The sequence below is a fragment of the Epargyreus clarus genome, unplaced genomic scaffold (genome assembly GCF_041222505.1).
Source record: "Epargyreus clarus isolate Ecla_fem2 unplaced genomic scaffold, WU_Ecla_fem_2.2 ptg000008l, whole genome shotgun sequence".
In the NCBI taxonomy this organism is placed as follows: domain Eukaryota; kingdom Metazoa; phylum Arthropoda; class Insecta; order Lepidoptera; family Hesperiidae; genus Epargyreus; species Epargyreus clarus.
Genome location: NW_027332216.1, coordinates 15,615,218 through 15,633,789, shown reverse-complemented (window position 1 = coordinate 15,633,789; position 18,572 = coordinate 15,615,218). Strand labels below are relative to the sequence as shown.

At 34.2% G+C, this 18,572-nt stretch overlaps 1 protein-coding gene across 4 annotated transcripts in view; it reads right to left on the bottom strand.

Annotated features, from left to right (window-relative positions):
• lqf (epsin homolog lqf) overlaps positions 1 to 18,226 on the bottom strand; it is a 30,253-nt gene extending 12,027 nt beyond the window's left edge. For 2 of the 4 annotated variants that reach the window (XM_073076227.1, XM_073076228.1), the window contains exons 1-2: positions 17,816 to 18,225; positions 2,288 to 2,377 (exon numbers count right to left, since the gene is read on the bottom strand). In XM_073076227.1, coding sequence (XP_072932328.1) covers positions 2,288 to 2,377 — 90 coding nt within the window. In that variant the 5' untranslated portion in view covers positions 17,816 to 18,225. Of the gene's footprint in view, positions 1 to 2,287; positions 2,378 to 6,253; positions 6,550 to 6,911; positions 6,951 to 17,815 lie in introns of those variants that run through there. The other 2 variants (XM_073076225.1, XM_073076226.1) reach the window with 2 other exon arrangements.
• Positions 18,227 to 18,572: the final 346 nt, after the last annotated feature.

Here is an 18,572-nt window from a genome sequence, read left to right as displayed (position 1 = left end):
AGGATTAAGACATAGTCTACCGCGTTGGCCAAGTGCGTGTTGGTAGACTTTACATACTTTTGAAAACATTCTTTTTCAAAATAGTTTCAAAATTATCTAAAGTTTCTTGTCACAAATCACCTGGGCCTACATCGTTCATCACAATGTTTTATAGATGTTAGTTTTTTGTAATGCTAAACTAAAACAAAATATCGATTGTCGCGCATATTACTAAAATAATCTATGTATTTGGTATGGGTATAGATTTCATTAGCCATTAATATTGTCTGCATGCGAAAACATGTTGTCATAATGTGGTATTTTATGTATTACTTTGTTGAAGCATTAATTAATAATATTTATAATTGGTCACATGGCGCGGGAAGGAAGGAAAATAATCCAATGTACAGATTACACTAACGATTTATGAGGTTGAAGTACGAACAATTAATTTATGTTCTCAATTGCACAGACGTAATGTTTAACATTGAAGTTAAACCTTACGTCTATGGAAGGGCATCGTGGAAGGGGGAAGGGACAGGGGGAGCTTACCTCCCTACAGATTAAAATATCGTGTTACACATTGGTTTTGCCGTTTAACGTAGTTAAGAAAAAGGTAGATAAGTTGACCCTAAAAATACCAAAACTTTTCATACATCAGTCGCTCCCTGGACTCTCTCATGCGTTTATGACTTTTAATATAGGTGTACATTTCAGAACAAAAACTTGTATGTCCATTTTATTATCAAAATAAACTGTGGACCAATTAATTAAATAATTAATAACATTATTTTTAAATGTATGAATTTAATGAGGAAACAATTTAATTGTGTTAGATGGTAGTTAATACGAAATAAACATATGGGGATTTTGTTATTAAATCATTTATTCCCAGTTTTCAGCTTCCCAGTACTTTATAAAGTGGTTTGGTGCTTTATGGGTTTACCCGAGAATAGTCATATCATATAAACAATAAATTGTGGAAAATGAATCATAGATCGCATTTACACAATACCTAAGCAAAATACATGGATACAGGAAGGTAAAGAAAATGGAAATGTCGATCTAACTTGTCATGCACCATCATTTAATATTTCATATTTATATGTTTTAATATTTTCCCCTTTGCCTGTCTATGCTGACTTGTCCCAGGAACTGCTCAACTAATTTTGAATTACTTTTAAAGAGAGTGTATTAGAGAGGAGTTATCAGGAAGTATATGTATAGAAAAAATAACCAAACAAGGATTTTTCGAAAAAATCATGTCGCACGTGAATATCAATACCGTCCCATTTAGCCAACGTAACATGTTATCAACTCTAGATCCTCCTACTGCTGGGCACTGGTCTTCTCTCATAATGGGAAGGGTTTAAGCCATAGTCCACCATGCTGATCAAGTGCAGATTAATTACTTCACACGCGTTTGAGTACATTTTTCATAGAAACAGTCATGTAGGTTTTCAAATGATGATTTCTTTAACCATGAAATATCACAAAAAACTTTTATTTTTGGATGCCAGGATCTTCATCATCTGTGGTCTTTCAAACCACTAGGTCATCTCTGCAGTATGTTACATACGACCACCAATTCGCGACAAAGTGTGAAGAGCTCGGCTCCAAGCGGGCTAATTAGCTAAGCCCCGATTAGTACGGCTTCCTTGCGTCAACAGACGGATCGATCATGATCCTGTAATGCTCGACTGGATCGCTAAGTGGTGCTCAAGGACACGTGAGAAGCGAGGCTTATAGCTCCGACAGAATCCTCACAAATTAAGTAATTCGATCTGGTCCGCCCGACTGTTTCGACGGTTAATCAAATTAGAGTCCCAATCCAGTTTTAATTACTGAAGCCAATACTGGTGTAATATTCCAAGATGTTATTGATCAGATCGCTACTGAGTTTTTGAACACAAATCAGGGAATCGGGTAGGCAGGATATTTAAATATATAGGCGAATATTGTAATTATCTATCCTCAATATGCTGACTTGAGCATCATCACAAAATAAAGCTTAGATAAAGAGAAAAAGCAGCAAAGTGTATTATTCTCGTGTTCCAGCTTACAGCTTGATCTTTAAAAATCATAAGTCTTTAATACGGCGGTGGCGGAGATTCCAATTATTTCAGGCGAGACGGATATCTAAATGATGAATTTTATATCTGAGTTTGGGTTGTCATGCACGGCTATGACTGTAGATGGCATTATTTAATAACGAAAGGGAAAATCACAATAGACAAGTGGATACAACATCGCAGAGGTGAGAGGCAAAATACTATAACCGGAGCTGCAACAAAAGATTTAGGATTACCTGAGCATCAGAGTAGTTGTGCGCGAGATTTTTAATATTTCTCCTTAGGCCCGCCACGTTTACTTGCATTTCGTCCCGGGCGCGGGGCATCTGTGAACAAAAACCACGTAAAAGAACCATATATATGAAGATGGGAAAACCTTTTGTGGGTTAGACTCCGAGAGGCATCACCACCACTCCTATTTCTGTCTTATAACGCCAGTGTTGCTATTTCGGTTTGAAGGCTTTGTTAAGGGAAATATACTTTTCCGAGGTGTTTCAACTTAGTCCTCGGAGCTAGCAATGCATCTAAGGCCGACCTCAGGTAGGACTTTTTCTTAGGTAAAACTTATCTGGAGTAGACGACAGAAGCCACTTACCATCAGGTGCATTTTATGCTCCGTTGATACTTTATATTGTAAAAATGCTGACATTTGAATAATCCTGCTTGTTTCGACATTTTCAACGAAATGCGTATCGCTATGTCAGTATATCGCACAAAGGATTCTAGGTTCGTAGCCCGAAAAGGCGGAAGTGATGAATTTAGTTTACATTCGGGTCTGGACGTTTGTGTAATGGATGTAGCAGACGAGCGTACGGGTCATCTAATGTTAAATTATCAGGGTCGGCAATGGAAAACTTTGACGTTGTCTTCCTGCTTGATCAGAGATGTATTTGTGTCCATGAAGACTGTGTTGTAACATTTAATATTAGAATTGTTGTAAATAAGTAAATATTATAATCTTTATATGCAAAAAGTATTGTTATAGGTTACTAAACTCTTTGGTAATGTTTTGTGAGTTATTCCTTCTTGTCAAATATTTAGAGAAATAAAGATGTGTCTGAGCTAAGAAAATAAGATTTTATTATTTAAAGTATTTCACGATCCTATATTTTAACAAGAATCTCTGTCAGAATTTGGTGGTTGCCATAGTCAAAGGAAGAGTTTTGTCACCTTTCAATGTTATATTTGTACTTTCTATAAATGTATAAGTAACATGTGTATGTTTTCAATTTTCAAGAATTTTTCGATTGGTTCTATGTTACTAGTGATAGTGTTTTTATAGAAATAGGGCCAAAAGCGCATGCGGAATAACGACTTTTTTGTGAGAATTGCCAGCAACAAAAACGTCAATTTTGCGTCTCATAACAACCTTATTCATTACACATCTTCAGGTAACACTCGTTACGCTAAGTCATACAACTGTTTGTTTCGTAACGGCTTTATAAAAATGCGTTATGGAAGACATAATAGCATTACTTGTTGTTCAAATTATATAATTATGGGCCGATCGATAGAAGCCATAGAAATGTCAGTTACAATGGATTGCTTAAGAAGTATTGACGATTCTATTTCCATAAATTTTCAAGGCTACTTTTGTTTATTTTTATAATATCTCCAGTATAAAGCACGCTCATCAAAGCTGTGTACATCCACAGGAGCCTAATAAGATTTCTTGGATTTCTTAAATTGTGTAATTTTAATTTTGACGATTCCTGTATGTCATATATTTGTATAGTTTGCCATGTAATAATGAACAAGATACATAAATTTTACACGCCCAATGTGGTGGAACATAAGATACTTGTTATAAATTTAAGATTCTTGTAATAGTAGAAGATCTTAGACCTTAGAAGAATAGGTCTTAGACCATAAAATACTATGTTCTTGCAAATAAATGATTTGATTTGAAGATCCATAAAGTGAGTAATAATTACAAGTCACGATTCGTAAAAAATCCACCAATTTCTGAATAAATTAGTAAAACTATTAGGAAATATATTCACAGGCTTGTTATTAATTGTAAACAGCTTTCTAATAAAACAAGCCTTCTATGTAAGTTTACCCGTATATTGTTGTTAGACACATCTGAAGGCACGGCAGTGCCTCCGCCAAGTCGAGTATAAATTTTTTTCAAAAGTAAAAAGCAAAGCATACTATTACGTTCACATAGCAACAATGCAGAACCTCCGCTATCGCACAAAGATAAAGCAATCGTAAAAAAACAGCGTTCTATTTGTTATTCTCTAAATCAACAATGAGTATAACAATAAAAATGAGGTGTTTTTAAAAGATAATTGTTGATTGGTACACTATCGGGTATTGCACTAGAAAGTGACGGCCATTTCTAAGATCACTGATATTATTTTACGTAGCGTAGAACAATTACAGTGCAATAAACAGTGATAGTGAAGTGGTTAAGAAACTCGGCCTCTTAATCGAGTGGTGCGAGGTTCAAATCCCAGGCACGCACCTCTGATTTTTCAAAGTTATGTGCTTATTACGAATTAATTATCACTGCTTAAACGGTGAAGGAAAACATCGTGAGGAAACCTGCATACCTGAGAAATCTTTAAAAAAAAAGTTCTTCAAGGTATGTGAAGTCCACCAATTCGCACTTGGCCAGCGCGGTGGACTATGGTCTAATCCTTCTCATTCTGAGAGGAGGCCCGTGCCCGGCAGTAGGAGAGTAATGGGTTGATGATGATGAGAAAAATTGAACTGATGAAAGTACGGTAACAGCAGGAGAAAAGGCTGTTATTTAAAATATTTTTTATAAAATATGGATATGTTTAGGTACCTGGCGTGAATATATTGGTAAACCGACCTACATACACACATATGTTTTTACGTATTTTTTCATAATAAGAATTAGGATTGTTTAATTCATACGGTGAATAAATGATTAAGTAACTGGCTATTTATTTAACGCATACACACAACTTGTCAAGTATTAAATAACTCTCTCACCAAAGAGTACAAATAGGTACCATGAAAACGTGCATTTTCGACTTGTTAACTTATTTTCGCTTAACATGGATATTTAGGACACGTTTTATGGAAATTATATGTTACAGAGTATCGTTCGCTGCTTCTTCTCCATGAATGAAATAACTTTGCGAAGTGTTTGTGGATTATTGACGTTCATAGAATTCTGTGAAGATAGCGTTGAATAAAATATTACGAGTTTGATTTGATTTCATCTGATATTTATTTTATTATTAAGCCCAATAGTTTTATCAAACTCAAAGGTTCGAAGCGATAATTATCTTTGCTATTTACATATTCAATGATCACTGATATAACATCTATAATATGATTGTGTTTGATTAGCGAAGGTTACTGGCCTTAACCAAAGCTGGAGCAACGCTATTTCTTTGGCTTAAAAATAAAATCGTGATACTCCGAAATCAGTGATGACGACTACATTTCCGGATTTATCGACAAATTGGCGTTGGTACCTACTCTTCATCACACCTACATTGGCAGTGGGACTGCTATTTTCGTTTGTGGTAAACAAAGCTGGGTGTAGACAAGTTTTATTTTTACGTGTGCTATTGAACTCTGCTAAACCGTCTTTGTTCTGGTCTAATCAGACTGCGAATGTTCCGGAGCGTATTTTAGTGGCGGGTGCACTTAGCTTTATTTTATTTTAAATCGAGTTGTATTGGATTTTAAAGGTACCTTTAGTTGTTCTTTTTTGCATGAACGCTAAACGATGTGGTCTGAATTGGTTTTGGTTTTATAGTATGGTTAGAATTTTCTTTCAAAATGTTTTATATTGTTAGTTATGTTGTTGCATGCAGTGTGACGAGGAACTTAAAATATTTGGGGATATGTTTCTTTTAAGAAAGAGATAAGATAAAAGTCGAAAACTAAGAGTAATGAAGTCGATCTTATTATATTTTGTTTTTAGTGCAGCATATGAACATTGTATAAACTATTTTTTTTAAATTATAACAATCAGGGTCACCCATGGATATTTGTAATGAACTCCACAAAATGAGTTCTTCTGAAGCCTATTCTACTTTCAAGGACTAAGTTCGTCTAAGTAAATTTACTTTATCACCCTTCAGGCAAGAACTCAGCGCTACGCAGCTTCGATAAGATTACCACAAATTTGGTTCTAGCGCACATTCCATCCTTGAAGAGTTCCACTACCTTACAATCTAAAATACACAAAAAAAAACAAGAAATATACTAACAAAACGAAGTTGCTCAGTTCATCTTGTGACGAACCAAACAAACTTCCAATAGAAATTGTTCCGGATGCACTCCGGATAGTCCACGATATATCAAGAACACAACACCAGCTCAATGTTCCACTAATTCACATCAATATATCAAAAACCACTGAAAATTAAAACGTTAGAACTTTAGAAGAGACGCTGAACGTTACAAATTTTACAATACTTTTTACAAAAATAATTTTTGAATTGATGTTTAAACTTATGCTCTGATACAACTCAGTTCTGTTGTGTACGCCGGCACAAATGGGAATCTAATCAAAATTAAACTCTGTTCTAGATATTTTTATATATTAATAGTTTTATATTAATAGTAGCAAATGTAGATGCTTATTTCAATGATAAATTACATAGGGTTTGCGTTTGATGTAAGATAAGGAGTTGATAACAATACTATCATAGGTTTCATCTCACTTATCATACAAGATAGTGATGTCAGCAAAACGGCTTAACATTTAAATCACTTCAGCAAAACAGCTTAACATTCAAAAATACTTTCGAAATTGTGATGAAAATTTAAATTTAAAAATTATTCTCTGTGAATCCGACAAAGAACATTTCACAAAAGAATCGAGAATCCCCATCAATACATCCACTACCAGCGTTCACAACATACTCAGCAAAGTTAGTAAACAACAAACAACACTGTCGTTACGTCGCAACGTAAACCCGAACCGGAATCCCCTACGCGACCGCCGGCATCACAACACGCTCGCGTCGCGCACGTTACCGTACTACGTGCTACGTGTACGGACGCCGGCGACGGTGGAACGCCGGTCTAAGGGCACGTGCACACTGGGCGACTGATTTTAATGTTGACCAACACGCATAGTACGTAACAAGCTGAACTACGACATGCAATTGTTATATGGCTAGCATTGGATTTTTAATGGCTGATGTCTTTTTAAGTTTGAAAGTTAATATAAAAGCCGTAGGAAACTCACTGACTAATAATTACAGAGCCTGGACTACTTAAAGTGGAACCATACAATTTAGAAAAAAGAGTCATTTTATCATGTACGCATCGACTAAGAAAGAAATTACTTTATAGACTGTCCAAATACTGCAATAAAAATTAAATCCAAAATTGACATTACTATTCTTAATTTTCGATTTTACCTAATCTCTCCTAAGAAAGAACTACGGTCTGTGCATACGAATTCCCGGGTAACAGCCAATACCAAATACATTTATTTGATTAGAATTAGATGACTTTGATTTTGGGTTGTTTAAAAAAGGTTCAACAATGATCCACACCGATTCATCTTTGATGTTTACTATAAACAAAGTAAAAAGTCCAACAACAACTAGGTATTAACATACATTACACCAACGTTTAAACTTGCCTAAATATCGCGGCCATAGCACGATATACCGTGCACCTACACTCACACTATCGTAAATGTTTATTGTTTGCTATTCCATTACCGTCACGAAATGTTTACGGTATAGCCAACATTCTGTATGTATTCTTGCAACATCCATTTTTATAAACTTTTTATTAACTTACTATGTTAGTATGTATGGGTCAAATGCATTGAAATTTGAAATTCTTAGTAACTTTGATGACAAATTAAGTCAATGATATTATATATTTATTTATTACACGGCGAACGTTGTTTTGCCATACAAATAAAAAAATGCTAAGGGTGAACAACCCAAGGGTATGAAAAATAGATAGTAGTCGATTCTCAGACCTAATGAATATGCATATAAAATTTAGTGAAAATCGGTAAAGCCGTTTCGGAGGAATACGGTAACTAACACTGTGACATCAGAATTTTACATATAAGATTATTGACTTAATCTGACGATGGACCAGTAGTCAGTATGGCTATTAATAAAGAAAATATCCATTTCCTTTTTTAACCCACTTGAAAATCGGAGATTTTAAGTTTGTATGTCAGCGATTTTCTTATTAGCTTCTCGTTTTCATACCAGAAAGTCATTAATTTCAGTATTTAAAATAATACATAGTTACTTAGTCACAACAGTACCATTCGTCAGTACATGACAAAAAAAAAGAACAAAAAAACACATCAAAAAATTTCGTATTACGATGTAACGTAGAAAATATTTCATTGTGCAAGCTGCCTAACATGAAGGGGGGTTGGTTAGATAACGCGGTGGGTGGAAGCACTACAATGGAGTCACGACGTAAAAACTAGCACTCGGTTACGACATTGACACGTTTAGTTAGTTTTTCTATCGTTACAGATGACTATTTTTTAGTTTCGAACTCCAATGAGATTGGCTTTTTTAACAATCGCAAATGTTGGACCATTCTTTGGTATAAGTAGTTATATTGGTAAACTTATGAGCAATTTACGAATTTTCGAGAATTTCAAATTTATGAGCGGTTTTCACGGCATGCTCTGACTTCGTGTTTGTGAATGTGTGTGTGTTGGACCATGTATTCAACATATGTCATAGGTAGACAATATGAAGAACATTGAACAAAAAGTTACTTCAAAGTCGACCATAAACCAATAAATTTACGTTGAATTAAAAATGGCATGATTACAAATCTATATCTATAAGGCACAACATATTGAGAGGGTTAGTTGCTCAGCCAGTTATAGCTTCATTTTCTCCTCACATCTCAAGATTTCAAAGAGAATAGCGGTGTAATCACTATCCAGTAAACGCCCACAAAGGAACAATGTGCAGTCACTCTTGTCCTGATAGTTCTTATGGGGAGGAACGACTAGAACGCTTCTTACACACGAAGCAAAACGCCTTGACCGCATAAGTGCCGCGTCTCCGGAGCTGTCTTGGAGCTTGAACAACAGATCGTTTTTCAGCATTTTATGGCAAAATGGATGTGAGGTTATTAGATCATGTAATAAAACAACGCCATCGTTGACCAATTGTTGATCAGTGATCTTCTCTGAGATTGTTGGTGATAGTCTACAACGCTGCCCAAGCTAATTGGTAGTCTTCATATATGTTAGTGATTGTTTTAAAAGAATTCTCAGATGTGTAAGTTTATTTTTCATTCACTCTCAACGCAGTGAACCACATTTGTCTGTATGTGATAGCTTGGTCGGGATCCCTGTCTCTCGCTCTGGAAGTATTGGTTTGAATACTTGAATACAAGGACATCAGATTTTACGTACATGCCTAACTAATGATTATCACCTCCAACAGTACACTACGTAACAGCGCTGGAAAACACAGTGAGGGAAAAACCATGCTTCTCAGTTGAATCATGGTGGACTTATGCCCTAAAGCGGGTGGTGTTCCAACTAATCGTTTGCCGTTGAAATAAATGTCGTGGGAATTTTAGGTAAGTTTATACTTACGTAAAGTTTCATGGGCATATATTGCATAGTCATGATCCCTAAACTATGCTGTGGTGTATTAATTATAATTATTTCCTCTTAATAAAATTCCCATCAATCATAGTAAGCGAACCTCTAATTCGGTGGTAGGTTATGGGCACTCAAAAATAATTCTGTAAATAAACCACTTTGAATAATATTCTGACTTTACGTTCGATATCAGCATTGACTGGCACATAGAGAAATCCAATATCCAAGGGTACAGTCAGAACTAATTTTACATTTATTTTCTGTCATAAAAATGGCCATACGATATCTAAAATCGTTCTCTTGTATTAGAGAAGACCAACGAACGACCAAAGAGCCCTATGGACCTTGGCACATGAGGCATTCTGGAGCACTCAAATACAGACTTAATCGCCGAAGCATCCTCTCATAAGTTACCATGTACAGTTACAAAATATTCGATGAAAACATTTAAAATTATCTAAAGTTAAAATTTAGAAAACCAACCTGTATTTGACGCCTAACGAAATACAACCTAAAAACATAATTTTAAAGTTCAATTTACAAAAATCAAAATATCACGTTATCGTCAACGTAATCTCCGCATCATTTTAACTGTATCTCAAGCCCACGGATAGATTTTAACCAACTCTAAACTCTCTACGAGTCTTCATAAAGTCCACATTTGTGAAGTAACTAATCCATAGCTCATTTTAGCCATTCTCGTTTCAATATGATCTGCTTGACGTTCATAATAGAGTTGATTTTGAAAATTCTCGTCGAGATAAAATTACACGCGAAATAATGGGCGTTGAATCCGTAACCTGAAACGTGCGTTGAACTCTATGATTCTGTAGTTTTGCAAAATTTCACGATACTGATAAAAAAGATACAATCAATTCTGAAACACTTTTTTGATAAAATTGGCTTAGGAAACGAGCTTGCAGTCCACCTGATGGTTAATGGTCTGCTTGATAGTAAGTGGTTACTGCCGCCCATGGACACTTGACTAGATAGTCAACTTCTATAAGGAGATCCCCATAGAACAGATTCTACCTAAAGCCTATATATATAACAGAGGCGTTGTGAACTTCTGATGAACTATGATAGTCGTCTGACGCCTCATATGTAAGTATCCACACCCCTCCACCGAAACGCAGAATTACTTTACGATAGAAATTGGCATCCGTATATAGTCCGCGCCAAACTGCTAGTCCGCTCTGAAGTTGTTGCGAGCACGTGTAGTCATACAATTTGCTATGGCGACGCGATTCATTTCTATACTCAGAGCGGACTAGCAATTTAACGGGGACTATACCATACCACACCTTTCAATCATCCAATTCACCTTTCGTTCTAATTAGCCAGCCCTACTAGGATTCTCCCAGGTCCTATTAGAATTGTTAACAGATCGTTTACCTAGTAATACCTAAAGGGGGGGAAGGGGGGGTTCAGGTAGATCACGCGCAATGTCACTACATTCGTCACCATCGGTCGTCGACCCGGCGATCATATGTTGCTAGGCTATTGAACTACCGTTTATTAGATCACATCCGGTTGTCATCCGTATAGACAATGCTGCCAACAGCATACGCTGACTGATTATTTGATGAGATAGATTATAATACTGAACTTGTTTTGTTCATTGTAAATTGTGCTCAAAGGGAAGCCCCCAATTATGTAGATAATTTGATATAGATTACTATGCATATAAATAAAATTTACGTGTTTGTGTATTGGCTTATTTTTACGAAGAAAATCTAAGGGTGGACAATGGGAACATTATTAAGCTAAATCTTTTATTTTGATTATCACCTACAGCATCCTATCTTTCGGGGCTGTTAACTTTCTTAATTTATGTAGGCCAAAATTGTCAAATTTCTAACTTTGTCTAAATTTTTTACCTAATTGAAATGAAATAGACGGTATCAATATATCCAATATCCGTATTTCGAAGTTCGCCTATTTACTTCAACATAATTGTAACTAACCAAATGTCCAGACCTTATGATACAAGGCGTTAAAATTTTATATCCTCGTCAATATTTTCTGAACGGGTCATCAAATTTAGTCATAAAAGGGTCTCCTTCGTCATATTAATACGAGGAAACTGATTCACGCTACATCGACGCGATAATGTAATCATACGAATTCTCCAGATTTTGTCAGATAACGAAGGCTTGGAGAAAAGTGTTAAGTAGGTATCATTCGATTTTTATTATTTACTAATCCTATTACCTATTAATAAACAATCGATCAATTTTTTCATTTATCCAAAAATCGAGATTCGAAAAATTCTAGTAAACAGAAATTTTCAACTGTCAAATTTTGGTAGCCAAACTAATAACACTTAGTTTTAAATACCCAAAAATAAAAATCTACGATTAAATAATTGATAAAATAACTGTTATTCCTTCAACACAATTAAAGTATTTACAACATGGATGTTTTCCATACTGTCAAATATTTAGTATGGAAAAAATCCACGTCGATGCAAAGGGTTATACTAAAAATAACATTTACTAATACACGTACGCCAACAGTCCAATAGATTCACATTATTAATAATTAAACGTTATCGGAAATCAATACTATACACTGAGGTAAATACCAAGCGGGCAAGGTTATAGTACAGTATCATAGTAAAGTTTTATGGTGCCCTATGGAAAATGCTCTATGAATTTTTCTACGATCATAGTTGGGCGGGTATGAGGTCCACATACTGTTAAGTTAGTCTGATGGGCATCAAAGGGACTATTGTAACGAAGTTATACACAAACATGATATTTTTATTTTATTTTCGAATAGAATCATTGTAGCTTATATAATATATGTATCAAATATTTAGAGGTTACTCTTTAAGCAGGGCTTGGCAGAGTAACGTATTAGGCTCTTACAGGCCTTAAGAGGTCCACAGCAGGACACAGGCCACTCCTAGTCTACTCCTAGTCTCCTAGCCCTAGTCAGGTTGAACCTCTCTGTATTCCAATTGCCTAGCAGTGGTCGTCACTTGAGGACTTCTTCCCTATCTTTATCAGTCCTTTGCCATTTTTACTTATTGGGACTAACCTTAAGGGCTTGTCAAACCACCTGTAATCGTTAACAAGTCGACCTTGTGTGCATCTTATTAACTGGTTTCTGCTAACGGCTCCGTTCGCGTGAATTTCCTAACTGTACGATCTTGCTTACGTCATTGGCCAATTACCGTGGTTTCGTTCTAATTATATTTATTGAATAACTATTTGTAATTAAGACTAGACATTAAACGTGTATATCTAGACATTAAACGTGTTAGACACAGGCCGTGAGAGACATCATCATATTTTTTTTATACAATATTTCCACAGGCAGGGCCCATTGCACTGCTGTTACGCTAAATATGTTAATTGTAAATACACATTGTATAGTAGAATGCAGGATTGTCTGCCACGGCACGCGTCTGACACGCTTTATGTTTGGAGCTGTAAATTTACAGTATACGTGGACATCGGTAAGAGATTTGAGTATTGTTAGTTATTTACATTAGATATGTCATAACCACAACCATTTATGTTCAAAATTAATTATAACTCCATTTGCGGTAACACAATACGTTATACTGTGAAATATTGCGTAATTATCATTATCCATATTTGGTGTTAATAAATATCAGAATCCTGTAAAATCGTCGGAGACTCGCACATTGTATTCGAACGAATCGTACCATTATCAGTTATCTGATAAAAACAGCTGAATTTGTCAAAAAACACACCAGTGTTATTCACCTTTTTTGTTCAAATTTTCATTTGATTACTCGGTCAGACTTTGTTTTGCAAGATAACAATGATGTCTTAATCGCAAAACAAGGAACAAAGGAGTATAGTTAGGCACTTCCTTCCTTCTCAGTATAATCAATTATATTGTGTATCATCCTTGAATGAGGTGGAATATATTTGAATATCTTCAGGGATATATCCTTCATCTAAATCAGAGGTTGCCAACCTTTTCTTGGTCAGGGACCACTTTTATGACATTTTGTTACAATAAAAATAAACTGTAATAATCAAACTGAAACTCAATAGGAACATACATACATAAAAAGGAATAATAATATTATAGGATAAACTTTTGTAGTTTTGTATTAATGTAATTTCTGTAGGTACTTACATCGTCTTTACAAGTTCAGCTATCCTAAGACTAACATTGTTACTCAAAGTTAGACACAAATCATCACTTACTTTCATATGGCTAAATTTAAGAAACGGCCCACTAAATTGAAAATTGATTATGGACCATAATTTGGCTTCAGTGGACCACTGATTGGGAACCCCTGATCTACATATTGTAGGTGATAAGGCAGGCCTATGTCTAAAATTAAACCTTGAATAGATGTCAGATGGATGGATGACGCAGATGGGAGATGGGACACAGATGGTAGTAATTTGCATATGTATTGCCAATAATACAGATAAATAAACTATGTTTAGCATCAACATTAACTTTAAGATATTTTATAAATAGACTTCTAATATATTGAAGGCAAAAAAATTATTGTATGAACAAAAAATGAAAGACTTTAAAAATACTTGACTGACTTTAAAAATAAAGTCTATGTTCATATCTACAATTTAAATGAATCTACGAGAACCCATTCATTAAAATCTGTCAAATCATTTGAGCTGCTGGGTATTCCAATGAATGAGATATATATATGTTAAAAAAACATTACTTTCCACGGCAATGTAAAATATCTTACTTCTATCGATTAGTACGAAATTAAATCGCAGCTGCTACTATTGCTGACTCATTACTTCAACACTACATATGCAAACAGATTCCTAATTTTAACATGCGCAAACAAATCGATTACCTTATCACATGATAAAGATACGCCAGCTATTCTTATCCTGCTAATTATCATTCATACTGACACAAAAGGTAATACTGAGGAAATGTATTTGTCAATGCTGTTTCTACATACTTATTGTCGAGTACAAACAACCTTTTGTATTGACCTTCTGTGATGATTCCTGCATTTATTTTAGTACACTGTTCATTGTACTCTCGTTTTGGGGGCAATTTTCGTGTGAGAGATAACAGAGTATCTTTTGTTTACTTTTAGAAAGGCATATGTTAGATAGGTTTATTCAATAAATGATATGTTCAATAATATTAATATCTATTACTTTTATAATCAGTGTAGATTATGTTGTGTAGTGTACAAGATAATATATCTATTTGCAACTACCTGTTAAATAACATAAAAAAAAGAAACAAAACTACATCCACCAAACTATTGTTGTAACTGCTTGTTTATATTTTAAAAAATCTGGTTTTCTTGCCATCAATCAAGTTTGTAATGTAAAAATCGTACCTTATTATTTACATCTTATATATAAAATTCTCGTGTCACAATGTTAGTTACCATACACCTCAGAAACGGCTTTACCGATTTTCACCAAATTTTATATGCATATTCAGTAGGTCTGAGAATTGGCTACTATCTATTTTTCATACCCTTAAGTGATAAGGGTTGTTTACTCTTAACATTTTTTTATTTATATGGCAATACAATGTTTGCCGGGTCAGCTAGTTAATATATAAAATTATGACGAGAGTACTGCAGGCATAGGACGCAGGTACGCCATACAGAAGAATTATCTATTTTTGCTACAACAAACACAGCAAATAAGAAAACAATTGTCACCTGATTTAATCTTTTTAGATAAAAGAAATGAAATATATCTTACACAATTAAGTAGTTAAACAAAGCATTCTATAATTGTAAGATAATTAAGTGATAAAGTTAAATTACTATTTGCATTGCATATACCTATAAGAAGTAGTTATTTTTATGCTCCATTTATATGGTAGATAAGAAATCTACTGTATCTGAGGTTACTGACAGTATTGAAAAATGTTTTGGAAAAAGTATTAAGTTGTTTTACCAACAGAGATGTGTGAGGTAAAGTCGGTCAGTAACATTATTTCAGTTCATAGTTATTAAGTTATTAAGTAAATCTCTGCTAGACTGGTGCCCTATAAGGGTACTACATATTAAGAAACTGAGTGTCTTTTATCAATACTTTCATGGGCTGCTGAAACAGTCACATGAAAATGAAAAAAAAAGATCTATGAATTTAACATCCTTCATTTTCTAGAGTCAGTTAAGAAATATAAGGAACACAATTCATCATCAAATAATAATCATGATGGTTCAATATTAGCAGCATCACTGTGACACCCGAATTAGGTACACCATTTAGTAATTATTATTATCATAGTAAGTACTTTCATTAATTACACTAACACAGTCATTTCATTTCATTATATTATACTAACACAGTGGTTCGTAGAAGCCAAAATATGGTCCGCAAACGATTTTAAATTTAGTGGGCAGTGAGCCGCTTAAAAGTAAGTGATGATTTGCATCTAACTTTGAGTAACAATATTAGACCTATGATAGTCAAACTACTGAAGATGGTAATCACATTAATACAAAATTACAAAAGTTTATCCTGTTATTATTATTTTTATTTATGTATGTTCCTATTGACTTTTTAATTAAAATTTAATATTAAAGTTTCAGTTTGATTATTACATTTTATTTCTCTTTATTATATCTACATATTGATCCCTGCTAACAGGAATGGCATAAAAGTGGTCCGTGACAAAGAAAAGTTTGGGAATCCCTGTACTAACAAAACATACCATATACACCATCAAACATATGATTAATGTCCTTTATTAATAATAAATCCATCAACATTTATTTATTGTTTATTAATAATGGGAATAATTAATAATAAGTAAATCATATTTATCAAAGCATAAAAATAGGTACAATTTGAGTAATTAACTGCATAAATGTTCGGTTTTCCAGTTGTTTTAAAACACAATATATCTTTCCTCCCATAAATATAAATATAATTATATACACTTACTTTCCTCCCATAAATATAATTGTGTATTATTACACTAAATTATTTTATTACTGAGAAGATTAATATTTTAACAATAATACCATTTAATCCTTACTAATATTATAAATCCGAAAGTAACTCTGTCTGTCTGTCTGGTTGTCTCTTCTTCACGCCCAAACCACTGAACCGATTTTAATGAAATTTTGTACAAAGATAGTATGTGACCCGAGAAAGGACATAGGATAGTTTTTATCCCGGAAATCCCACGGGAACTAGGGATGGCGATCTAAGATCGATTAATCGGAGAATCGATCTTTTGGACCCAAAACATCGATTATTTTAATCGATATTAGTAAGGATTGAATCGTAAACTATGCATTTGATCAAATGATGATCTTTAGCAAAGTTGAAGGTTCGAATTTTCAGTTTTATGTATGTTAGTATGTTAAATTATTTTCTTTTAAACGCGGGCGAAGCCGCGGGCAAAAACTAGTTAACTATAAAATGTTTAGTTGTTCCACTTATGCCACAGTGAAAGTTAGAAATCAGTTTATGATAATCAATTAAGCTAATATGGAATATGGAGGAGTATGGATATTCTACATCTAAGAAGTGGTACACAAAAGTCTGCCTGATTTTAAATGATTTGTTATCATGGGCCTTCCTAACATACTTAAATATATATAGAGTTCCACGGAGGAGTCTTTTAGGTTTTGGTGTTATGGAAGTTTCGAACATTAATACAGTTTGTTTATAGCTTTTGGAGCTTATCCTTTGTCAAAAATAAAAGTGCAAAATATTGGTAGACCAAAACTTGAGAAGTGATAAGGGTTCAATTGTGCACTATCTGTAACCTATCTACCTTGTACATCATTAACATGAGAAATCTGTCTGGATACTTTTAGAAACACGAGAACAGGTGACATAAAAGGTAATAAAAGGGAAACTACTTACACAGTGTATAACGGAAAGGCAACACTCGTTTCGTGGAAAACAATAGGAAAACTATAGCCGATGAATAACACCCGAGTGACCGGCCAATTCGAGATAGTGCTATCGGAACCCGATAACTATATCATATCTTAGAATTCTTTGAGCGATTTTCGTACACAAATATACGAGTACACAAATAAACATGCGAAGTGGATCAAACGAGTAATCATATCCCGTTTATCACTGACATACACTCAAAAGTTATTGTAACCTTTAAAAATTACGACACATTACCATACTACAGGTGAAGGTCCACCGACCACCGAGAAACTGTGTCTCGGTCGAATTACTGAACAGAAAACGGTGACAAGAAATATTTATGCAACAAAACTTACCAAATAGGTATGTTGGGCCTCGTAAAATTTAGTTCCCGTCTAACTAACTTTTCAACTTAAGCATACACTACACATTATATGTTTATCACGTTCCACAACACTATGTCACTTAAATTTACTGTATAATTTTGTACAATTCTAGTCTAAACAAAACACTTTTTGACGAATTGACAAAAATTGCCTCATTCATGACAAATCAACATGTCCTCCAACGGCACATCCGGTCAACTGCAGTATTGTTTACTGTTGGAATTACTAATTAGAAGTCCTTTGAACCCAAAAATTCAATATTAATTTTAATACTAGAATTATGTAAACAGAAAATATAGAAGCAGTACTAAAATATCTAGGTAATATTTACACGAATAGTACTATAAAGGTCATTTCATTAGAATTTGGTTCATGAACTTCGTTTTATTTTTTTTAGGCCTAGGGACGTCACGCGATTCCAAAAGCACAGATAATAATATTTCTTAATAGATCTGTACACACGTATTTACGATTACTCATCAATATTGATATTCATTTATAGGGAATACAATTTATCATATTCATCAACTACATCTACCATAAGTTTTAGTTTTTTGGTATTAAAATGTGGTAAGGGATTTGTTACATGCGATAATGTCTTTATAAACTGGCAATAACTGTATAAACATTTCTTGACTTGCCGAAAGAAGCGCGAAACCATAGATATATTATCCTACTGACGTAGGGTAGATTGGCAATATGAAACGTCAAACGAGACTAAAAACTG